The 17,623-nt window shown below is 39.4% G+C and overlaps 1 protein-coding gene and 1 long non-coding RNA gene across 4 annotated transcripts in view; one reads left to right on the top strand and one right to left on the bottom strand.

The window, feature by feature from the left end:
• Window positions 1-1,420: 1,420 nt before the first annotated feature.
• LOC104696601 lies at window positions 1,421-2,917 on the bottom strand. The gene is made up of 2 exons (XR_002047610.2): window positions 2,746-2,917; window positions 1,421-2,659 (listed from the first exon to the last, which is right to left on the bottom strand). It is a non-coding gene; the product is annotated as an uncharacterized LOC104696601 (long non-coding RNA).
• Window positions 2,918-3,183: 266 nt separating this feature from the next.
• Window positions 3,184-17,623, top strand: part of ERCC6 (ERCC excision repair 6, chromatin remodeling factor) — a 45,206-nt gene continuing 30,766 nt past the window's right edge. The window contains exons 1-5 of one of the 3 annotated variants that reach the window (XM_039553985.1): window positions 3,184-3,293; window positions 4,076-4,509; window positions 6,959-7,079; window positions 9,379-9,487; window positions 11,154-11,877. In XM_039553985.1, the coding sequence (XP_039409919.1) occupies window positions 4,079-4,509; window positions 6,959-7,079; window positions 9,379-9,487; window positions 11,154-11,877 (1,385 nt within the window). In that variant the 5' untranslated portion in view covers window positions 3,184-3,293; window positions 4,076-4,078. Of the gene's footprint in view, window positions 3,294-3,349; window positions 3,526-4,039; window positions 4,510-6,958; window positions 7,080-9,378; window positions 9,488-11,153; window positions 11,878-17,623 lie in introns of those variants that run through there. The other 2 variants (XM_010410997.4, XM_019293902.2) reach the window with 2 other exon arrangements.

The raw sequence follows: 17,623 nt of genomic DNA on the forward strand, positions 1-17,623 counted from the left end.
ATCTGTGCCACCCCACCTCCAAGACCCAGGCCTGATGTAGAAGTTACCGAGTATTTTTAGTGTCACACAGGAGGTCAGAAAGAATGATCTAATGGTCCTGTCTGGCCTTAAGCTCTATGAATAAATGAAAATCTTAGGCCTAAGCACTTTGGGACAAAGGAGCATCTTTAAATATTTAGCAAAGCACTGCATCCACTGGGACTGCTCCATAAAGAAAAGTAGCAGTTACATGCCTGAGGCTCAGCCATCTCAGGTCACATTAATGCATGTAAACACTGGTGTGATGAAAGCTCGAAGATGCTCAAATCCCATGGTCACTTAAGTCTGAAAATGTAGTGGTTTGGATTTGTTTTTTCTTAGACAGTCAGTCCAAGCCTTTCTGTGCGGTTGCTCCATTGTGATAAGTCATAGTTCACATACAGCATTTCCTCAGAACAAAATCCATAAATATGTTCTGTCACAAAGTCCTTCCTTAGCCTCCAGTCTGGAAAAATACATACTAAAATCTGTGGAGGAAAGGCCTACTTGAAAAGCAAGAATGAAGATTTGGCCAACTGCCAGCAGGTCACACCCTTAACAGCACAACCAAAGGGCTTGAGAGGATTATCTCCCACTAAGAACCAGCACTTAAGACATGCTGGGTTATTACTGGTGATACTGGGTGCATAATCAGGATGTGTTTATCATAGTTAGAGGCATAACTTTAGAGCAGGAAACTGAAAAAATGATGGACTAAAAATTAAATTGCTGCCTCTTTCCCCCTAATCACTGACCATAATTTACAGAACCTAATTTTTCATTACCCAATTCAGAGTCACAGAAACAAATTGCTTCCTTTCCAAGTTGTTATTCTGCTTGAGCTTCCTTGGGAGTCTGAGTTTTTTCTCATCCTTCCAGATCCAACAGCTGAGCTCTAAGCTGCTGCTTCACATGGGTTGCCAGGATCCTTCCCAGAAACCCCACAAGGCTGATAGTAAGGGAAGACACACAGTTTAAATTTTCAATCTTGCTGGTTCAAGTAAAAGAGCGTAATATCTGCATATCAAAACTTGCCAGAACCAGATCCAGTAAGAATTGTTATCACTATTGCTTGCACGCAAGGGGGGTGAAGACTGTGGCTGTGTTGCAACATTAAAAGAAACTGATCAAACAACCAGAACTTGTCTTGCCCACGAAACCACACTGCCAATGGTTTAGCAGAGTAGCTGCACTGTAGCAACCAGCTATCTACATGTAGAAAAATAAAGGAAAACAAAATTAACGTAAATGCAATTAAATGCTTAAGTAAAAGATAAACATGCATGCATACATGCTACATGAAAATATCAGAGGCCATATGCATATATAGCTGAAACCAGAACTGAATTTTTTGGTTCATTAGAAGTTAATTTTCTGTGTGAAAATGACTGCACTGAAAATATAATTTTGAAGACATTCTGTTTTATAATACAGATTTTGTACTTTTACAGCCTTTGTAATGCACCATTCCAAGCAACAGGTGAGGCTGAGAACAGAGAGAAACAATAGATCACTCTTGCTTAAGTAAAACTGTGTGTTGAGGTTGAAGAGTTAAAGGCATAATGCTGCAAATGTATCAAGGACAGACCACCACTGAACAAGCTTTAAAGGCCTTAGGGATCTTTCCCTGCTATGACTTTAATGGAGCCATATGGATTTTCAGCTGCTGGAGGATCTGGTTCAGCAGACTTCAGTCAAACAGCCTCCATTCACACGAGCTGTGAGCCTGGCCCAGTTTGCCCAGACTATTTGTAGAACTTGCTCTGTGGTGCTTCACAGACAGATGTCATTGATAAGTCTCCAAAGGGAACTCCCACATTCTTATATTATGGTTTCAAACACTCCCAGAAAGACCATCTTCAGTCCCATGTATGCCCTTATATACAGAGCACAGTAGGGATCTTTATCAGCAAGCTCTACCTGGGATCTTTGGAGTCACAGTCAGGATACAGTGTAACTGTTTTGTTTTGCAAGTACCTGCTTTGAAGCAATAATATTTAAAGTCTTCTTCCGATCTTAGTAGTGACCATCTCTCACATTAGTGATCTCTTAACCCATAGAAGTCTGTAGGAAATGTAGGAAAATCTTCAATTTCCGCCTGAGCTTAGGAAAGAAGCAGCCTGTCATTTGTAGACTTCTCTCCTAGCAAATAATACAAAGCTCTTTATTTCTGCTTCCGGGACAACTTATCTTTTGACCCTCATTAACCAGTTTCTGGAAAACAGAGCCTACCCCTCCACACCATAGTTTAGTTTTGACAACAGCTTGGTGTTGCTCTGTCCTTAAATGCCCCCTGGTTGCTGCCTTTCTCAGTCCACTGAAAGACTTCGCGCTTCGCATTTAAATTGCTTCTGCAGTTACAAAACATCATTCCTTCTTAGAATATGGCAATGAAGATTTTAAAAAGCTTCCTCATTGTAGTCACTAAATATGATATTTGCAGTAATAGTGTATTTCAGAGCAAAGGAAACAAACGAGTTTATCAACATAGCACTGCTTTATTTGCCTGATGACCTCTGATGACCTTTTGGGTCTTGGCCTTAGAAATATTAGAGAACCCATTCTGTGTTTTCCTGAGGCTTGTAGACATTACAAGGCAGGAACAAGTTAATGGAAAAACGGAACATCTTCATTCAAGGACCTGAAATTGTAGTTCGGAATAAAGCCGGTAAAGAGCCATCAACATTTCTGGGAATTATTCATTAATATCTATGTATTCTGCTATACATTTATGCTCTCACAGTTGGCCCAAGTCTGCCAGGCAATAAATTCAGTTCTGCTGCCCAAAGGTGGGGGAGCTGGATGCGGGAGTTCCACGGCTGAAGCGGGGAGACGGCAGGATGGGCAGGATGGGCAGAAGGGCAGCGGGAGCGGCGGGAGCGGCGGGAGCGGCGGGAGCGGCGGGAGCGGCGGGAGCGGCGGGAGCGGCGGGAGCCCCGCAGCAGAGCGCCGGGCCGGGCGGGCCGGGCAGCCCCGCCGCTGCGGAAGTGACGGCGCGGTGCCGCGCAGGCGCAGTGCCGGAGCCGTGCCGGAGCCGTGCCGGTCGGAGCAGTGCGGCCCGGCCCGGCGCTGCCCGGCGCTGCCGCTCCCGCTGCCGCTGCGCTGCGGGGCCGCGGCTCGGGCCCTGCCCGCCGGGAGCCGGCGCCTCCCGGAGCCCCGCGCGTGCCGTTCCCAGCCGGGCCTTGCCGCCCGCCGCGGCGGAGACAACCTCGGGCCGGCGGCCCCGTGCCAGCGCAGCGGCCCCGTGCCAGCGCAGCGCCCGCTCGCACACAGAGGTGGGTGAAGCGCCCGCTCTGCCCCGGCACCGCTTGGTGCAGGCGGAGCAAAGGGCCCCGCGGTTCCTCGCAGGGGGCGGGGGCCGGGCCTGAGTGCAGGACCGAGCAGGTGCGGGCCGTGTTCCGAGCGGATGGGAGAAAACTGTGAGCTGGGACTGAGATCCATGCTGAGCTGCTGAGGCTGCCATGCTAGGAGAGGTTGCTGAACCATACCAGCTCCAGGCTTGCCTTAGTAAGTTAGTCCAGCATTAATTTTCTGAGAACTAAGGTGCTTTATTCTCCACTTTAAAGCTGAATCGTCAAACTAAAGCTTATGGCTAACTACACTCATTAGTGCTTTCAATGGCAAGCCTTAACTTGTTTCAAAAAGTTGTATTTTTGGGTTTTGGATATGTTAAGTTGCGTGTGTTTTTTGTTATGTCACAGTCTTCTGGACCATGAGCATTGACACACAAGACTGAGTTCACTATGTGGCAAGGAGAGTAATTTTTACATGTTGTCTTATTTGTCTTTATATCAACGTCAGAAAGACATTGGAGGGTTAAACATAGTTGTCTCTGAGAGGTTTTGGCTACTCTTTTGATTGTGGAAGTTGGTGTGGAGATGCCTCTGCAGGGAGGACTCATGGAGAAGTAGACTATCAGGTGTTTTGAAACAAGAATTTATCATCAACATGCTTATTGGTTTGCTTACTTTTTGGGGGGGTCACAGTCTTCATGAGGAGCTTTCTATGTGTGAATGTTCTTATGATAATGTGCTTCTTCTTTGTTGCCTTTGAGCAGAGGATGCCAACAGATAAGAGTCATCTGCCAGACAGTATCCAAGAACAAGAGTCTGCCACTACTTCAAGCAATAATTGCCTGCATAATGATGAGGAATTGGGAATTGGGCAAGAAAATGGCATTTGTGACAATGGAGCGGGTAATAGTATTGGAATTCCCAACTCTGACAGCCAGGCTTCCACTTCCATGGCTGTTCCTTTGGAGATGCCCAGAAGAGGACATCCCCTTTTACAGATCAACAGGCAGCAGATTCAGTCTGTCTCATGTAGTGCACATGCTGCTGAGCTCAAAGATTTAGGAGTTGATGTCTATGACCAGGATGTGTTGGAGCAAGGAGTTCTTCAGCAAGTAGATAATGCAATTAATGAAGCAACTAAAGCAGCAAAAATAGCTAATGCATCAAAAGAATATGAGTCAGTACTGGAGGATTTAAGGTAAATTGGTTTTTTTTCTTACTGTTCCTTTCTGCTACTGATGATATAGTGAGACTTGGTATCTCATGTTTTTAAAATCTGAAAGAGGAAAAGAGGTTTTGAAAGCACTAGATCATATGTACTCTTTGGAGTCACTCACCTTTTAAAAATGAAGAAAATATTTTTCACATCAGACAGTGCTTCATTGCTCTTATTTGACTATTCTAGTCATGCATCAAGGTGACAGAGTGCATCTCCTTTTTCTGCTGTGTCTCCTACCTCACCAAGATGCATCTGTTTTCTGGGCAGTGGAGAATGGCATTATACTCTGTTATTCAAAGTTAGTCAGAAAAAGTGTCACTTCCTCAATTCTGTATGTTTGATGGAGTTACATGCTTCGGGTTATGTTCCTTCTGTAACTTGGATGACTCCATCTCGTGAATGTCCTGCAACCATAACACCCTTGTCACAAGTGTTTGTAGGAAGTACTTAATGGCACCTTGAAAGAATCAAATGCTTAAGTAACATCAATACTATTGATAGTAGAAGACTTTGAGGAATAGGAGCTGCTAATCTTTTAAATTTTATCTCCCTTTCTGCTTCTAGTCTCATTGTAGAGTTAATGTGTGGACTATTGCAGGTAAATTATTCTACCTGGGTATGTTTCACTGTATTGCATTAATGGTGTTTTTTCAGTGCTTGGGAGTGCTGTAGGCCTCAGTTACCTGTGTGAGCTCGCACAGCTTTCTTATGCTTAATGTTATGCACTTCATTAGTTTTCCAGTTTGGGTGTGGAGATGTGAAATTAAATAAGTATGCAACACTGAAATTTAATTTCAGGTGTTATGGAGCAGAAGAACATAATGAGTAAGATGGTATTGAGAGGAAGAATGGAGCAGCATAACCATTACAATTAGATTATGTGGTGCACAGCACTGTTAATTAGTTTATGTTTTCCCATTTTTCTTCCAGAAGCATCCTATGATTTTTCTTACCCCTCTATTTTCACCTTTCATTTCAAGTCGTAAAATAAGATTTACAAGAGAGAATGCAAATAGTTTATGCAGGTTTCCAGAACGTTGTTTGCATAAGATGTAATGTGACAATCTGAAAGTTGATTTTTGAGAAAATTAACAGGTATAGCTGACTTTGAGCAGAGGCACTAACAAAACTTAGACATGGGTAAAGGGTGATAGAATTGGTTAAAATCCTGTAGCACAGTGAATGCATGACTAGAGAAAAAATCAGGCAATAAGTGTTTTTTGAGTAGTTGGCACAGAGTTCATAGTAGAAGCTGCATCATTCTATAATATACGCACAAATTTAAGCAGAAGAAGGAGAATAAAAATGTTTGAAGTTAAATCCTCTTCAAATCCCGAAGTCCTGTTAATTAAAGTTTTGTGGAAGAAGATACTGTCAAGAGGGCCAAGGAAGCAAAGGCCAAAATTAGGAGATGTGCAGGAGGATGCAGGTGTACTGCAAAGCAGCATGACTGGAGAGTTAGAAATGGGATGGGGTGGTTCAAAAATGTTGAAAGCGAGTGGAGAAGATGGCAGTGATTGCTGGGGAGCAGGTAGAATATGTCTCCTAGGAAGGATAACAGTGGTAGAATCCACATTAGAGCTGGAGGTAAGTGTGGCCCAACAATTTCCTCCCCGACAACTGAGGAGACTTCCTTAGTGCTTCTCCTTGCAATTGGGGGGAATAATGGCTGCTTTGCAGGTGTTGTGAACAGTTCTCTTTGACTTTTTTCGTAATGCTTTGAGATTCTAATTTGTACATCCTTATGAAATATTTTGATACGTGAATTAACAAACCTAAGGTTGTTGCTTCTGATGGTCAGGCAGTTCCTTCCTTGCAAATGAATTCAACAGCAGAAACATGATATTAGGTTGTAGCTAGTGGTTCTTGAATTTCATATTGTAAATGGAAACATGAAAAATGGTAGTGTGTGAGTAAGGGAAGTTTAATGTTGATGTGCTTTTAATTCTTTGAGCTAGTCTGTCTCATGAAGTTCCATTTTTATCTTGTAATCTACTTTTTGTGTAAAAGGTAAAAAATACAGGTTTCCTTATATATTGGCATCAAACCATTAGAAACATTTTAGCAAATGAAATCATGGGATTTCCCATTTATATTTTTGTTTCATGTTTTGTTTACCTTGAATAATGAAAACAACTGCTCTTGTTTGGCATCATCAGACTTGTAAGTTTTGAATACTAAATATTACAGTGGTTGTTCAGTTTTCTTTCTTCTGGAATTTTAGTATTAGCAAAATTTAGTTAAATATTTTATAACGTACAACTTTTTAAAGTGTTTAGTATTTCCAATGTTGTTTAAATATAATATGCTTTAGAGCTTTTTAAGCCTTACCTTAAATCTCCTGGAATTTCTAAATTGTCTGAATTGTGAATGTGCTATTTTTCTTTCTGGAATTTACCAGTTTATTGCAATCTTACTGTTTTTTTAGATCATGTACAACATCTCTGAGACACATAAATAAAATTATTGAGGAACTTTCACCTCAAGCTGCTGACAACAAAAATATTAACAGAAAACTAGATTCAGTAAAACGGCAAAAATATAACAAGGTAATTGAATTACAGTAATTTCCTCTTTATAATACTTAGTTCGTGCTTTGTCTTAAGGTTTGGCTTTTGTGATATAATTCTTAATTATATTGTTCAGAGTCAGTCTAGAATTGCTGTTCCTTTCCTTTGAAATGGTTTCATGCTAATTTAAAGAATTTTAAGTGGTGATTTTTTTTTTTATTCTAAGGTTTGGAACAAGATGTAAAACTAAAGTTTTAGGACCTGCTCAGAAGATTGATTTGCATGAATTTAATTGAAACCCTCCAAGTAGTATTTGAAGAATTAACAAAGCCTTGTTAGGGCATGATTCAGTAGTTTAACTAAATCTCAGCTCTCATGGTCTTCCTTCCCTGTGTTCTTTTCCTTAATCCTCTTTCATTATCTGTATCTTGCCAATACACAGTTTCCTTCTGTGAGCCTCTTTAACTCATTGTTCTGTCAGAAACCGCTGCAGCTTTTTTCTGCCATAGTAATGAGTTAAGGGAGCTGTAGAGCAATCAATCTAGCTGGCACCAGGGTAGTGTAGGCAATGGACCTCTACAGCTGTGAGTAGGAGGAGATTTCAGCAAAGAGAAATTTCTGCTACTCAGGAATGCAGCACCTTTGATCAGCTCACTGTCTGCTGAAAGTTCACCCTAATACTTCCTCTAATTATAAACCTGACTGTGAAACTTACTGTCCTTTGCCCTCAGACAGCCCAGTCTTGCCACTGACTCATTCACTTGTAGTTTTTTAACCTTGATAATTTCAGCAGCTTGGATAACACTGTGCTCATAAGTTAGCCTATTAAGAGAGTGGTGGGGACAGTACTGAGCAGTGGCAAAGGACTAGAAAAACATAGCTGGAAGTAGTAGGAAGGAATACATTAAACCAGAGTTACCATTAAAGAATGATTACTATTCTGCATGTTTTCATATTGCTTGAAGAAATTTACATGTTAGTTGCAGGGGAAGTTCAGACCTCCTTGCAAGTTTGTTGTTAACCATCTTTGAAGTAAAAGAAAAAAAATCTCCTTTTGAAAACTATAGGCCAGTGGTTCTAATAACTTGAAGAGTGTTTTGCAGGCAGGCAGTGTATTTAAATCTGGTCTTGAGCTACTTGTTGCATGGAAAGTGCTTTTTAGTACTCTTCCTTTTGTAGTATTTAAAGAAAATTGCTAAAGATGACTGAATTCTTCTGTTATTGAGACAAATGGGAAACTGATGACTGGTACAAGACAACTGTTTCCTTAGAGCTGACATACAGGGCATGTTTTATGATCTAAAGTACTCTGGTAGCAAGGATACATGCATACACAAGAGATACTATATTGTACCATACATGAATACAGTTGCTCTTTGTGTTTTGAAAAGTGCTACGTGAAGGCATGGGCAAGATAGTGAACTGTCCTTCATCAAAAGAAAAAAAAAATTGCTCATTTTGTAATGGACTTGATTTTTACTGAAGCATGTGCCTCTCTAGGTAAGGAAATACTTCCAAAGCATAGAGTTACAAATGTGGAAGGTTACATTGTCTGAGTCTTTGTTTTACTGGTTGGAATGTTTTGTTTCACAAATGAAAATTAGCAACACCTAGGAATCATAACATCAGAAGTAGATGCACTGTTGAGGATATTACAGTCAGATAAAAGATGTAACAGAAGAATTATTAGCTAAGAACTCTTTTCTTAGCAGTAGTAAACTTCTCACATCATCTGTAACATTGATCTTTTGAAGTCATTGCACTTATTTTTTGCTGTTAAATTAGCCCTTAACCGTATGCCAACACCTGTCAGGATGTTGGACTCACTTACAATTTCAGTTTCATTGTAACAAAACATTCCAAAACATCTGGGATGATAAAGAAATCTTAGTAAATCTTAGAGCTGTTATTTGTGGCTTAGTAATCATGAACCCAGTCTCGCAATCATGAACAAATCTGTTGGTGTTCTCTGTACATCTTAGCAATCTGCTTTGATGGGCTTCCTGGAATCAACACATTCATAAAATGACCTTAAGAAATGTACATAAAAATGCAGTATGCACATGAATTTTGTGTGTGTAAACAGTCTGATCTTACTATACACATATGGTGAGATAATCATACACCCAAAATCTTGTGTCTCCTGTGGGTTGGAGCCATACAGATATTGTGGTGACACTTCTTTTGCACTTCTTTTTGTTTCAAGTGTGATACTGTAACATTTGAATATGAGATTCTGGTTGAAAATACTGCAAATACATTGATTTAAGTGTTGTTTAAAAGGTTATCAAGTTTATAAACTGGATTAAAATTTAAATTACTTATCTAATTGTTGAAGGAGCAACAGCTGAAGAAGATAAAAGCAAAACAAAAACGTCTCCAAGGAATACTTGGTTTAACAGAGTTTGCTGATGAAGCAAATGAGATTGGATATGAGGAAGATGAAGGTGTGTATAGAAGAAGGCTGAAAGTTCTGTTCTACTTTTATGTAATGCCTTTTTTGTTTGTTTGTTTGAAGCTATGCTGTAAGATTTTTGCCAGTAAGGAAATAAATTTCAGTGGTTGGCTTTCAAAGAGAGAGTTAGGAACACTTATTCTGTACACCTGCAGATTTGCAAATCTTGGCATATTCATGTGGGAAGTTTTAAAAACTGGATGTTAATCTGTGTTCAGCTGAGTAGGGATGGCTGAGGCACATTAGAGTATTGGGCTTAATAAATTGGAAATCCTAACATTTTTTTCACAGCTAATTTGATAAAGATGACTAACATCATGATTGAATTACATTTTATATGCTGGATGCTATCAATCAGCATTAACAAAATTGTTTTTTCTTACTGTTGGGAAGTATCACTAGAAATGGAATGGGGAAGTGCTTCTTCTTTTCAGGCTGCAGTGTGATTTTTTTTAAATTAAACATAAGGTTTCTTCCAGAGCAGGATATGTGTTACCTCAGTGTTTAACTAGGTGTTCTTTCTCTCTGCTCTCTGTAAACTAAGCTTGGTCGCAGTCAGTAACCTGCAGTATTCTGCAGGGCAAGTTTGGGTCCCATTGGTGTCTGTGCATCACCTTTGGCTTTTATTGTTGTTTGCAGGGGTGAAAAAACTCTTTGTGCTGTTTGTCTCTTGCACGTTTGGCTAGAGTAGATTCCCGCCTCACAAAGCTCATGCTGCTCTCCTGATTAAACAAAACTTAAAGGAGTCAAAGCCTCAGTTAACTTTTCTCAGTAAAAAAGCATCTTAAATCCTTCTGCTTTGAATGGGTTCATGCAGCAAAACTCAGGCACACAGTGTGTTGAAATGTAACGAAGAAGTGAATGGAGCACAACATAAGAAATGGAGCAGTTCCAGTAGGAGGGGCTGGAGGTGGAGGGGTTTCACTGTCGTTACTCATTAAACATATGATAGATACAGTGCTTTAAAATGGGGCATTTAAAGCTGTGCTGGCAATGCTAATAGACTTATTTTGAAATTTTGGAGCCTAATAATAGATTTCAGGCCAGAATTCCCCTTCAGCTTCTTCAGTTCAAGAGCTTTTCTTTCTCTTTGGTTTCAAACACCCATTACAGTTTGTGTATAGTAACTGTAAGTGCACTGAAAAGTGCTCTTTTATGGCAGAGTACTGTGCAGCCAATCTGACTTTAGAAGTCATAATCCTAATATTAGTATCATGGGCTAGGAAGACAGGTGTTGGGTGTTTTGGTTTGGTTTTATTGTTTGTTGGTCTTTTGTTGGGTTTTTTTGAAGCATATGGTAGGACAGTTTGTGTTTTGCGAGATTTGTGTCTGTTCTGTTGTGGTAATCAAAATGTCAGATTTCAAGCTTAGGAGTAGGACTGAAAAATCAATAATAAAATTGAAATGGGCAGTGTTGCTGGAGGTGGGAACACAGTGGTTTCTTGGACAGAACATGGTGACATGGGTGGAATTGACAGCATAGGTGGTACATTAGAGTTCGTGCATCATTTGGAACTGTAATTTTATGGTAGTTCTTGCTGCTGTGTGTTGTATCAGAAGTCTTTGCATTTTGACAGTGTGTCTAACACCCTTGTTCCTGTGTTTTAGTTATACAGAAGGTGTTAAAGGCATGCTCTGTGTTCTGACTTCTGTTGCAGAACCTGGTCCATCTTCTCTTGGCAGTATGCTTATGCCTGCTCAGGAAACAGAGTGGGCAGAGCTCATTCGAACTGGTCAGATGACTCCATTTGGAACTAAAATACCTCAGAAGCCAGAGAGGAAGGCACGACAGTTAAGACTAAATGAAGCATCTGATTTTGAGAAGTACTTAGCAGACCAAGCTAAGCTGTCATCTGAAAGAAAGAAGTTATCCCGTCGCAAAGGAGCAAAGAAGAAAGCACAAGCCAAAGATGTTGAGTGCGTGGCTCCTGCAGCTGCTACAAAGGAAAAAAATGGCAAAGCCCTCTCCAAAACAGATAAACGCTTAAAAAAACATTTGAGAGAGCTTCAGAAGCATGCCCTTCAGATTCATTCAAAGGCCAGGATTCCAAAAGAAAAGAAGTATCCTGAGACCAAGAAATTCAGGCATGAACAAGAGGATGATAGTGGGGAGTCTGACTGTGTTCCTGATGAGGAGATCTTTGATCCAGAAGCAGCAGAAGAGGAAGAACAGGCGTCTTCTTTTGCTGAGAACGATTCTGATTATGAACTTAAGCATTTATCAAGAAAAAGAAAACATTTGGTGAAGAAGAGTTTTAAAGAAGCTGAAAATGATGCTGACTTCGTTCCAAGCTCTGAAGAAGAAGAGGATACACCAGGGAAGCACAAAATGAGACGATGGAGAGATGATGGAGATGTGGACTATTATAAACAGAGACTAAGGTTAGTCCTAGACATTTTTATTAGTATTGCTAACAAATTAGTATGTTGAAAATGCAAAGGACAATGTCTATTACAGACTGCTAGGGAGTGTATTGAAGTAAGGGAAATGAGGCAGTTAGAAGGATTCCAGAAGGATTCAGATATGGAGCCTAATTAGAAGAACTTGGCTGTTAAATTTTTCTGGTAGTTATAGGTCCTTATTTGTGTATCACTTTGTGCTAATTTGTGATTTATGAAATTTGTATAACCTTTGTATTGGTGATCTCTGCAGCTACAGTGTGCCATTGAGATGTTTTCTCTCCTGCTAGCATAGTTTTTGAGCTCCTAACAATAAGACTGAGCAGTGTTTCCATTTTTCAAAACTCATTGGGAAACATTTTGAAGGGGCAATGAAATGACATGCAATTTGTTAGGCTGTTAAAATGCTTTCTGGACAAGCTTGTGAAGTTACGAGACTTCTGCACATACTGGCAGTCAAAAGATCAAGGTCACTAAAATGGTTGCATTGTTGTAATTGTTCTCTAACCACTGGCATTGTTGTCCCTTTTCTAGTATAGGGGTTGAGCTTCATATAATAAACTTCAGCTTGTTGATGGCATGTGTACTTTTAATTAGTTACCTTTACTGAATATCCTTCAGGAAGTTGTACAGTCCTCTAGAAAATAATGGAACTTGAAAACACTTCTCTAGAGTGAAAGGAAGAACATATATTAGGACTGTCAGTGAAGGGTGACTGATGTAGAGATAAACCCTAGCACAGGAACTTGATTAATGCTTGGGAGGCTCAAATTTTACACTTCTATGGAAATGTAAAATCTTATGGATTTAAATGATGCTGTGTCAGAGAAGGAACCAAGAAGTAGAGGTATAACCACCATCGCTCCTGTAGTGAAAGCCTGAGTTGCTGTGGAGGAAGAGGTGGCACAAGTGCCCTCAGTTGTGGAAAAGCTCACACAGGAAGAACCCAACTTCACTTTCATATCCCAGGTTACAAAGGCAGATCAGGAACTGATATAAGGCAATAGGTTTGCAATCCCAGGATGTTGCTTTTCAAAATTAAAGCATAGTTTATTGCTCTTGAATAGAAATTTCAGCAAGAGGCTAATCTGAACAATGTCTAAAGGGTCAAAAAGAAATATGTTTTCTATTGGATGCATTAACAGAAATTAATTGTTCTTAATCGGTAAAATATTTACTGTTTGATTGAATAAAACTGTATTCTTCACATTTAAAGTAGACCAATATTAAATCATTTTTAATTCAGTGTTTTCATCAAGAGTAATTTATTTTGATTGAAAGTTTTAATATGACTCACAGTTTAAATTCATTCAAAAACGTTTTTTAATAACGTTAAGATTGTGACAATTTATCCTTAGCAAAGTCATATCATAGACTACATTTCTTTTGGTTACTGAAGTTACAATAAAAGCCTAAATGAATTTTAGAAATATCAATAACTGTAATTGCTACCAAAACACTACATCTCTTAAAAATTTCATAGCTACAGTTATTGTGGCTGTTAAGCTGCAGCTGTCCACATTGATGTTTTTATGCTGACACCCCCAGGTAATCCTCATTATGGGAAATGCCATGAGAAAATAAAATGTAGTGAATTAAGAAACATATTAAGAATGCTGTAGAAGTGCTGTCATTTGCTTACATTTATATCTTGTTTCATGTCAGTTTTACTTTTGAATGCAAATGAATGGGTGAGATTATAGTATATTTTACCCGTGAGAGAGGCAGAGGAAAATCCTTCAGGATTACTTTATTCTTCTGAACATCTAGTCTTGTGCTTGGCAATGAATTCAGTCCTACACTCTTAGAGATTGAAAATGAGTTTCCTTAACATTAAAACTTTTCAGAGATGGGACTTCAAGAGATTGGTCTGTGTCAAGGGGAAACTACATTGATGTTGTTAAAGCATACTAATTAGCTAACTGCACGACTGCAGAGCATCTCTAGAACAAGAGACTTGTTAGAACAGGAGCTGTTGTCTGTAGGAAGTGTCAGGCAGGAGAGTAGCTGACTCTTCCCTGTCCTTCTAAAGGCTACTTCCAGAGGTTGGCCTAGTCAGTCAAAGCAAGGTGTGGTCAGTGGAACATGAAAAAGTAAAATTTAGCTATGCAGAGTTCAGCTTAGGCTATCAGGAATTTCAGGTTTTTTCCCTTGCGTGAGTCTCTCCTTTCTCTAGTTACTGTTACTGCAGCCATGTTGCTGTGTAGACATCCAGATGAAAAAAATCTTCTGTTCTGAAAGGTCAATGTCTAAGGTGAATCATAGCTTGCTGGAATAGTGAGCAGTACCAAGGAACCATCAGGGTTATGGAGAGTAAGGTAAATAAGCAGGATACTGTCATACACCTATAAGGTAATTTAAATATTCAGTGAAAATTAGTGTGTTGTCATTCCCAGCTGTGCATTGTACTGGCTATTACCAGCTGAACCCAGGGGCTTAGGTAATCAGTCTCTAGGATGGTACTGGAATGTCTCAGAGACTTGATCCCCATCAACAGATATGTTATCAATGTCTATTTTGTCATACTCAATAGTGACCATCTTCATCTAGAAGTGTTCAGAATTGGACCTGGTGGGATCTAAACCTGTTCTCTCTTGTCCAGTGGAATGCTCAGGTGTCGTGGTTTAACCCCAGCCAGCAGCCAGGCCCCACACAGCCACTCACTCACTCCACCACCAGGAGAGATGAGAAGGGTAAAAGCTGGAAAACTCATAGGCTGAGATAAAGGCAGTTTAATAGGGAAGATAAAAGCCACTCATGCAAGCAAATCAAACCAAGGAATGAACTCATGGCTCCCCATGGGCAGGCTGGTGTTCAGCCATCCCCAGGAGAGCAGAGCCCCATCTCAGATAACGGTGTCTTGGGAAGACAAACTCCATCACTAGAAATGTTCCCCCCTTCCTCCTTGTTCCCCCACTTTATGTACTGAGCATGATGCCATCTGCTCTGGAATATCCCTTTGGTCAGTTGGGATCACCTGTCCTGGCTGTGTCTCCCCGCAGCCTCCTGACCAGTGTGGCAGCACTAAAAGGCCTTGGCTCTGTGTAAGCCCTGCTCAGCAATGACAACACATCTCTGTATTATCAGCCCTGTGTGCAACACAAATCTAAAACACAGCCACATACCAGCCACTGTGAAGAAAATTAACTCTACTCCACCCAAAACCAGCACATCAGGTCATGGCAGAGTCAATTTCTTTGAAGACTGTGGAAAGGGTGAAAATGGACCTGTTTTTCAACTTCTTTTACATAGAATCACAAAACAAAAGTAACTTTGAATGCATTTTAAGTGTGTAGGAAAAAAAATTTTTTTTGCTTTTTTCTTTCTCAACAAGAAAACTGCTGTGTGTTTTTCTTGTACTATTCTCAAGTTTTGCAGATGTGGAAACTGCAGATTATCAAGACTTTGTTTCTATTACTTAAAGTTTTTCTTTGCATGTCTTAAAATGCCAAGCATAAGTATAAAGTAATTTTTTCTGCTTATATGTAGTTATTATATTACACTGTTGACATCAGTAAGGTGTCAGTATAAGGTAATAGCTCAGAGTCAAAATAAACCTTAAGCAGTCTTAGAGACACTCTCCCCATACCAGTTATCAGTATGTATCTGCCTGCTGCTTCAAGGAAGGAATTACATGTCATTATGGGAGATCAGTGCCATATCTATGTTTTCTTATGTATTCTGTATCGTTTGTGGAGTACAGTATTTGACTTCTATTGCTGTCAAGTGCACAGAGGCAAGGCTGGGAAAGCTGCTTCTTTTCATGTCTCTCAAGTGATATCCTGGCAGTTGAGTGCAGGAAGTTTTGGCTGTCAGTATACAAAGCAGTTGATTCAAATAAAAAAAATTGATTTGAATTAAATTGGTTTTCATAGATCAGTTTTCATGTACTAGCTTTCTTTGATGTATCTGAGTTACTGAATCTCTCAGTTCAAAGTTATAAATTAAAAAAGGATTAAATACTACCTTTCCTGAAAGATACTTTCTTAAAGCATCCTTACTGTTCTTTAAAGTGACAAAGCCAGGACACAAATGAAGATATATTTTGTCTCACTCGCTGAGTACACCTTTCATTCGAAACTCAAGTGTGTAATTGTGTACATCAGTCTTAATTTACTTATTGAGGCTTGTGGTACTAACTGCATGTATTTCATCTGTTAGGACATACCAATTAAATCCACCCATATAGACCATAAAAAGTTAGATCAAAAAAGTAATACTGTATGCGTCAATTTAGCAAATTAGAATAATCTATAAGGGATTCTTAGCTGTATAAAATATAAAACATATTGTGCTTCACAAATGCAAACTATATTAAATACTCAGCTTGGTTCCTGACTATTTTTTTTTTTTTTTTAAGTCAAATTGTGCTTATTACTGTTTTGGGTGCAGAATTTCTTTCTAGGGTATTGCAATAAGTGGGAAATGGGCTTAGAATCTGAATACATTCTTATATTAAGAAGAAATTTAATTGTATGATATACGGCTTTCATACTTCACTTTTAGGGATAGCATTGTATTTATGTTGGTGACAATGGACAATATAAGACAGATTTCTCAAAGATCATGCTTCTGTTTTGAAGAGACTTTGGTAATATAGTAAAACCTCTATTTTCTGATTGTTTAGGCATACTAATGATGTTTAACTGATGTGTGTAAGGAATATATTGACCAAATGGACAGTAAGTTACTGTGTCTATAAGTCAAAGATGAGCTACCGCTATTTCTCCCTACAAAGTTTGACTTCCATGGAAAGGTACAAGACCAGATTAACAGACTGATCTGGTCTTGGAAATAGTGTTTGTCCTCCCATGGCTTCAGCCATTTGGGTATTTACACTTTTCTAAAGAAAATAAGGAAGTTTCAGTGTAGAATATGATAATGGTGTGTGTTACATTAAGTTCACAGCCTTTCAGAAACTGAATAGTTGTTTGTGATAACAAGTTGCTGCTGCTTTTTTAACTGGTAATTGATGGCAAAAAACCTCTAGACATTTGGAAGAGATATAGTACTTCAATGAAGTAACAGATAACAGCATGTAAAAAGGAAATGGTTTTTAGGAAAATTAAGTACAGGGTTTATTAGTTCAAATTCTAGATGTATATATTTTCTAGGTATAATTTTAGGAAAAATCCCAATATCGATCACACTTCCTGCAGAAAATGTAGCAGTTATATGGAGGTGAAGTGCCTAAATTCCTGGACAGTTCGGAGTTAACCTCAGTTTCCTCTTGGTTGTTTCGGGATCAGTTTTCCCAGTGCACACTAGAGGGCAGTCTGCTCCTTCCCAGGGGAGGCTGCTGCTCCAGCGCTGGCTGATTGATTCACCTCGGTGATTCGCGTTGGAGTACAAAATTAATAGCAAACTCTTGTACAAATTATTGCCCTGCTTGGGTTTAGTATGGATTGTTTACCTAGATGTCTCTTTGGAAGCTTTGTAATCTGTAGTTGTTTTGATTTTAGTGTGGTAAGTAGGAGTTTCCTTCCTTGGTTTGAGTCCTGCCATAACCCAGTCAAATGAAATAATGAAGTTCTAGCATGTCTCAGTTCCAGCAGTGACGCAGTCTGAAGCAAGGATTATCAGCATTTGTCAATTTGAATTCCTTTTTCTGGAACTCAGAAAAGTAAGGCCCTCTGTGCCTGGTAGAGTAACATTGTAGTACTGAAGAAAAAGAAATGCATTTTTATGCTGTGACTCTAGAACGTATCATATCTTCCTGTTAGACTCT

This window comes from Corvus cornix, chromosome 6 (genome assembly GCF_000738735.6).
Source record: "Corvus cornix cornix isolate S_Up_H32 chromosome 6, ASM73873v5, whole genome shotgun sequence".
Taxonomy (NCBI): Eukaryota; Metazoa; Chordata; class Aves; order Passeriformes; family Corvidae; genus Corvus; species Corvus cornix.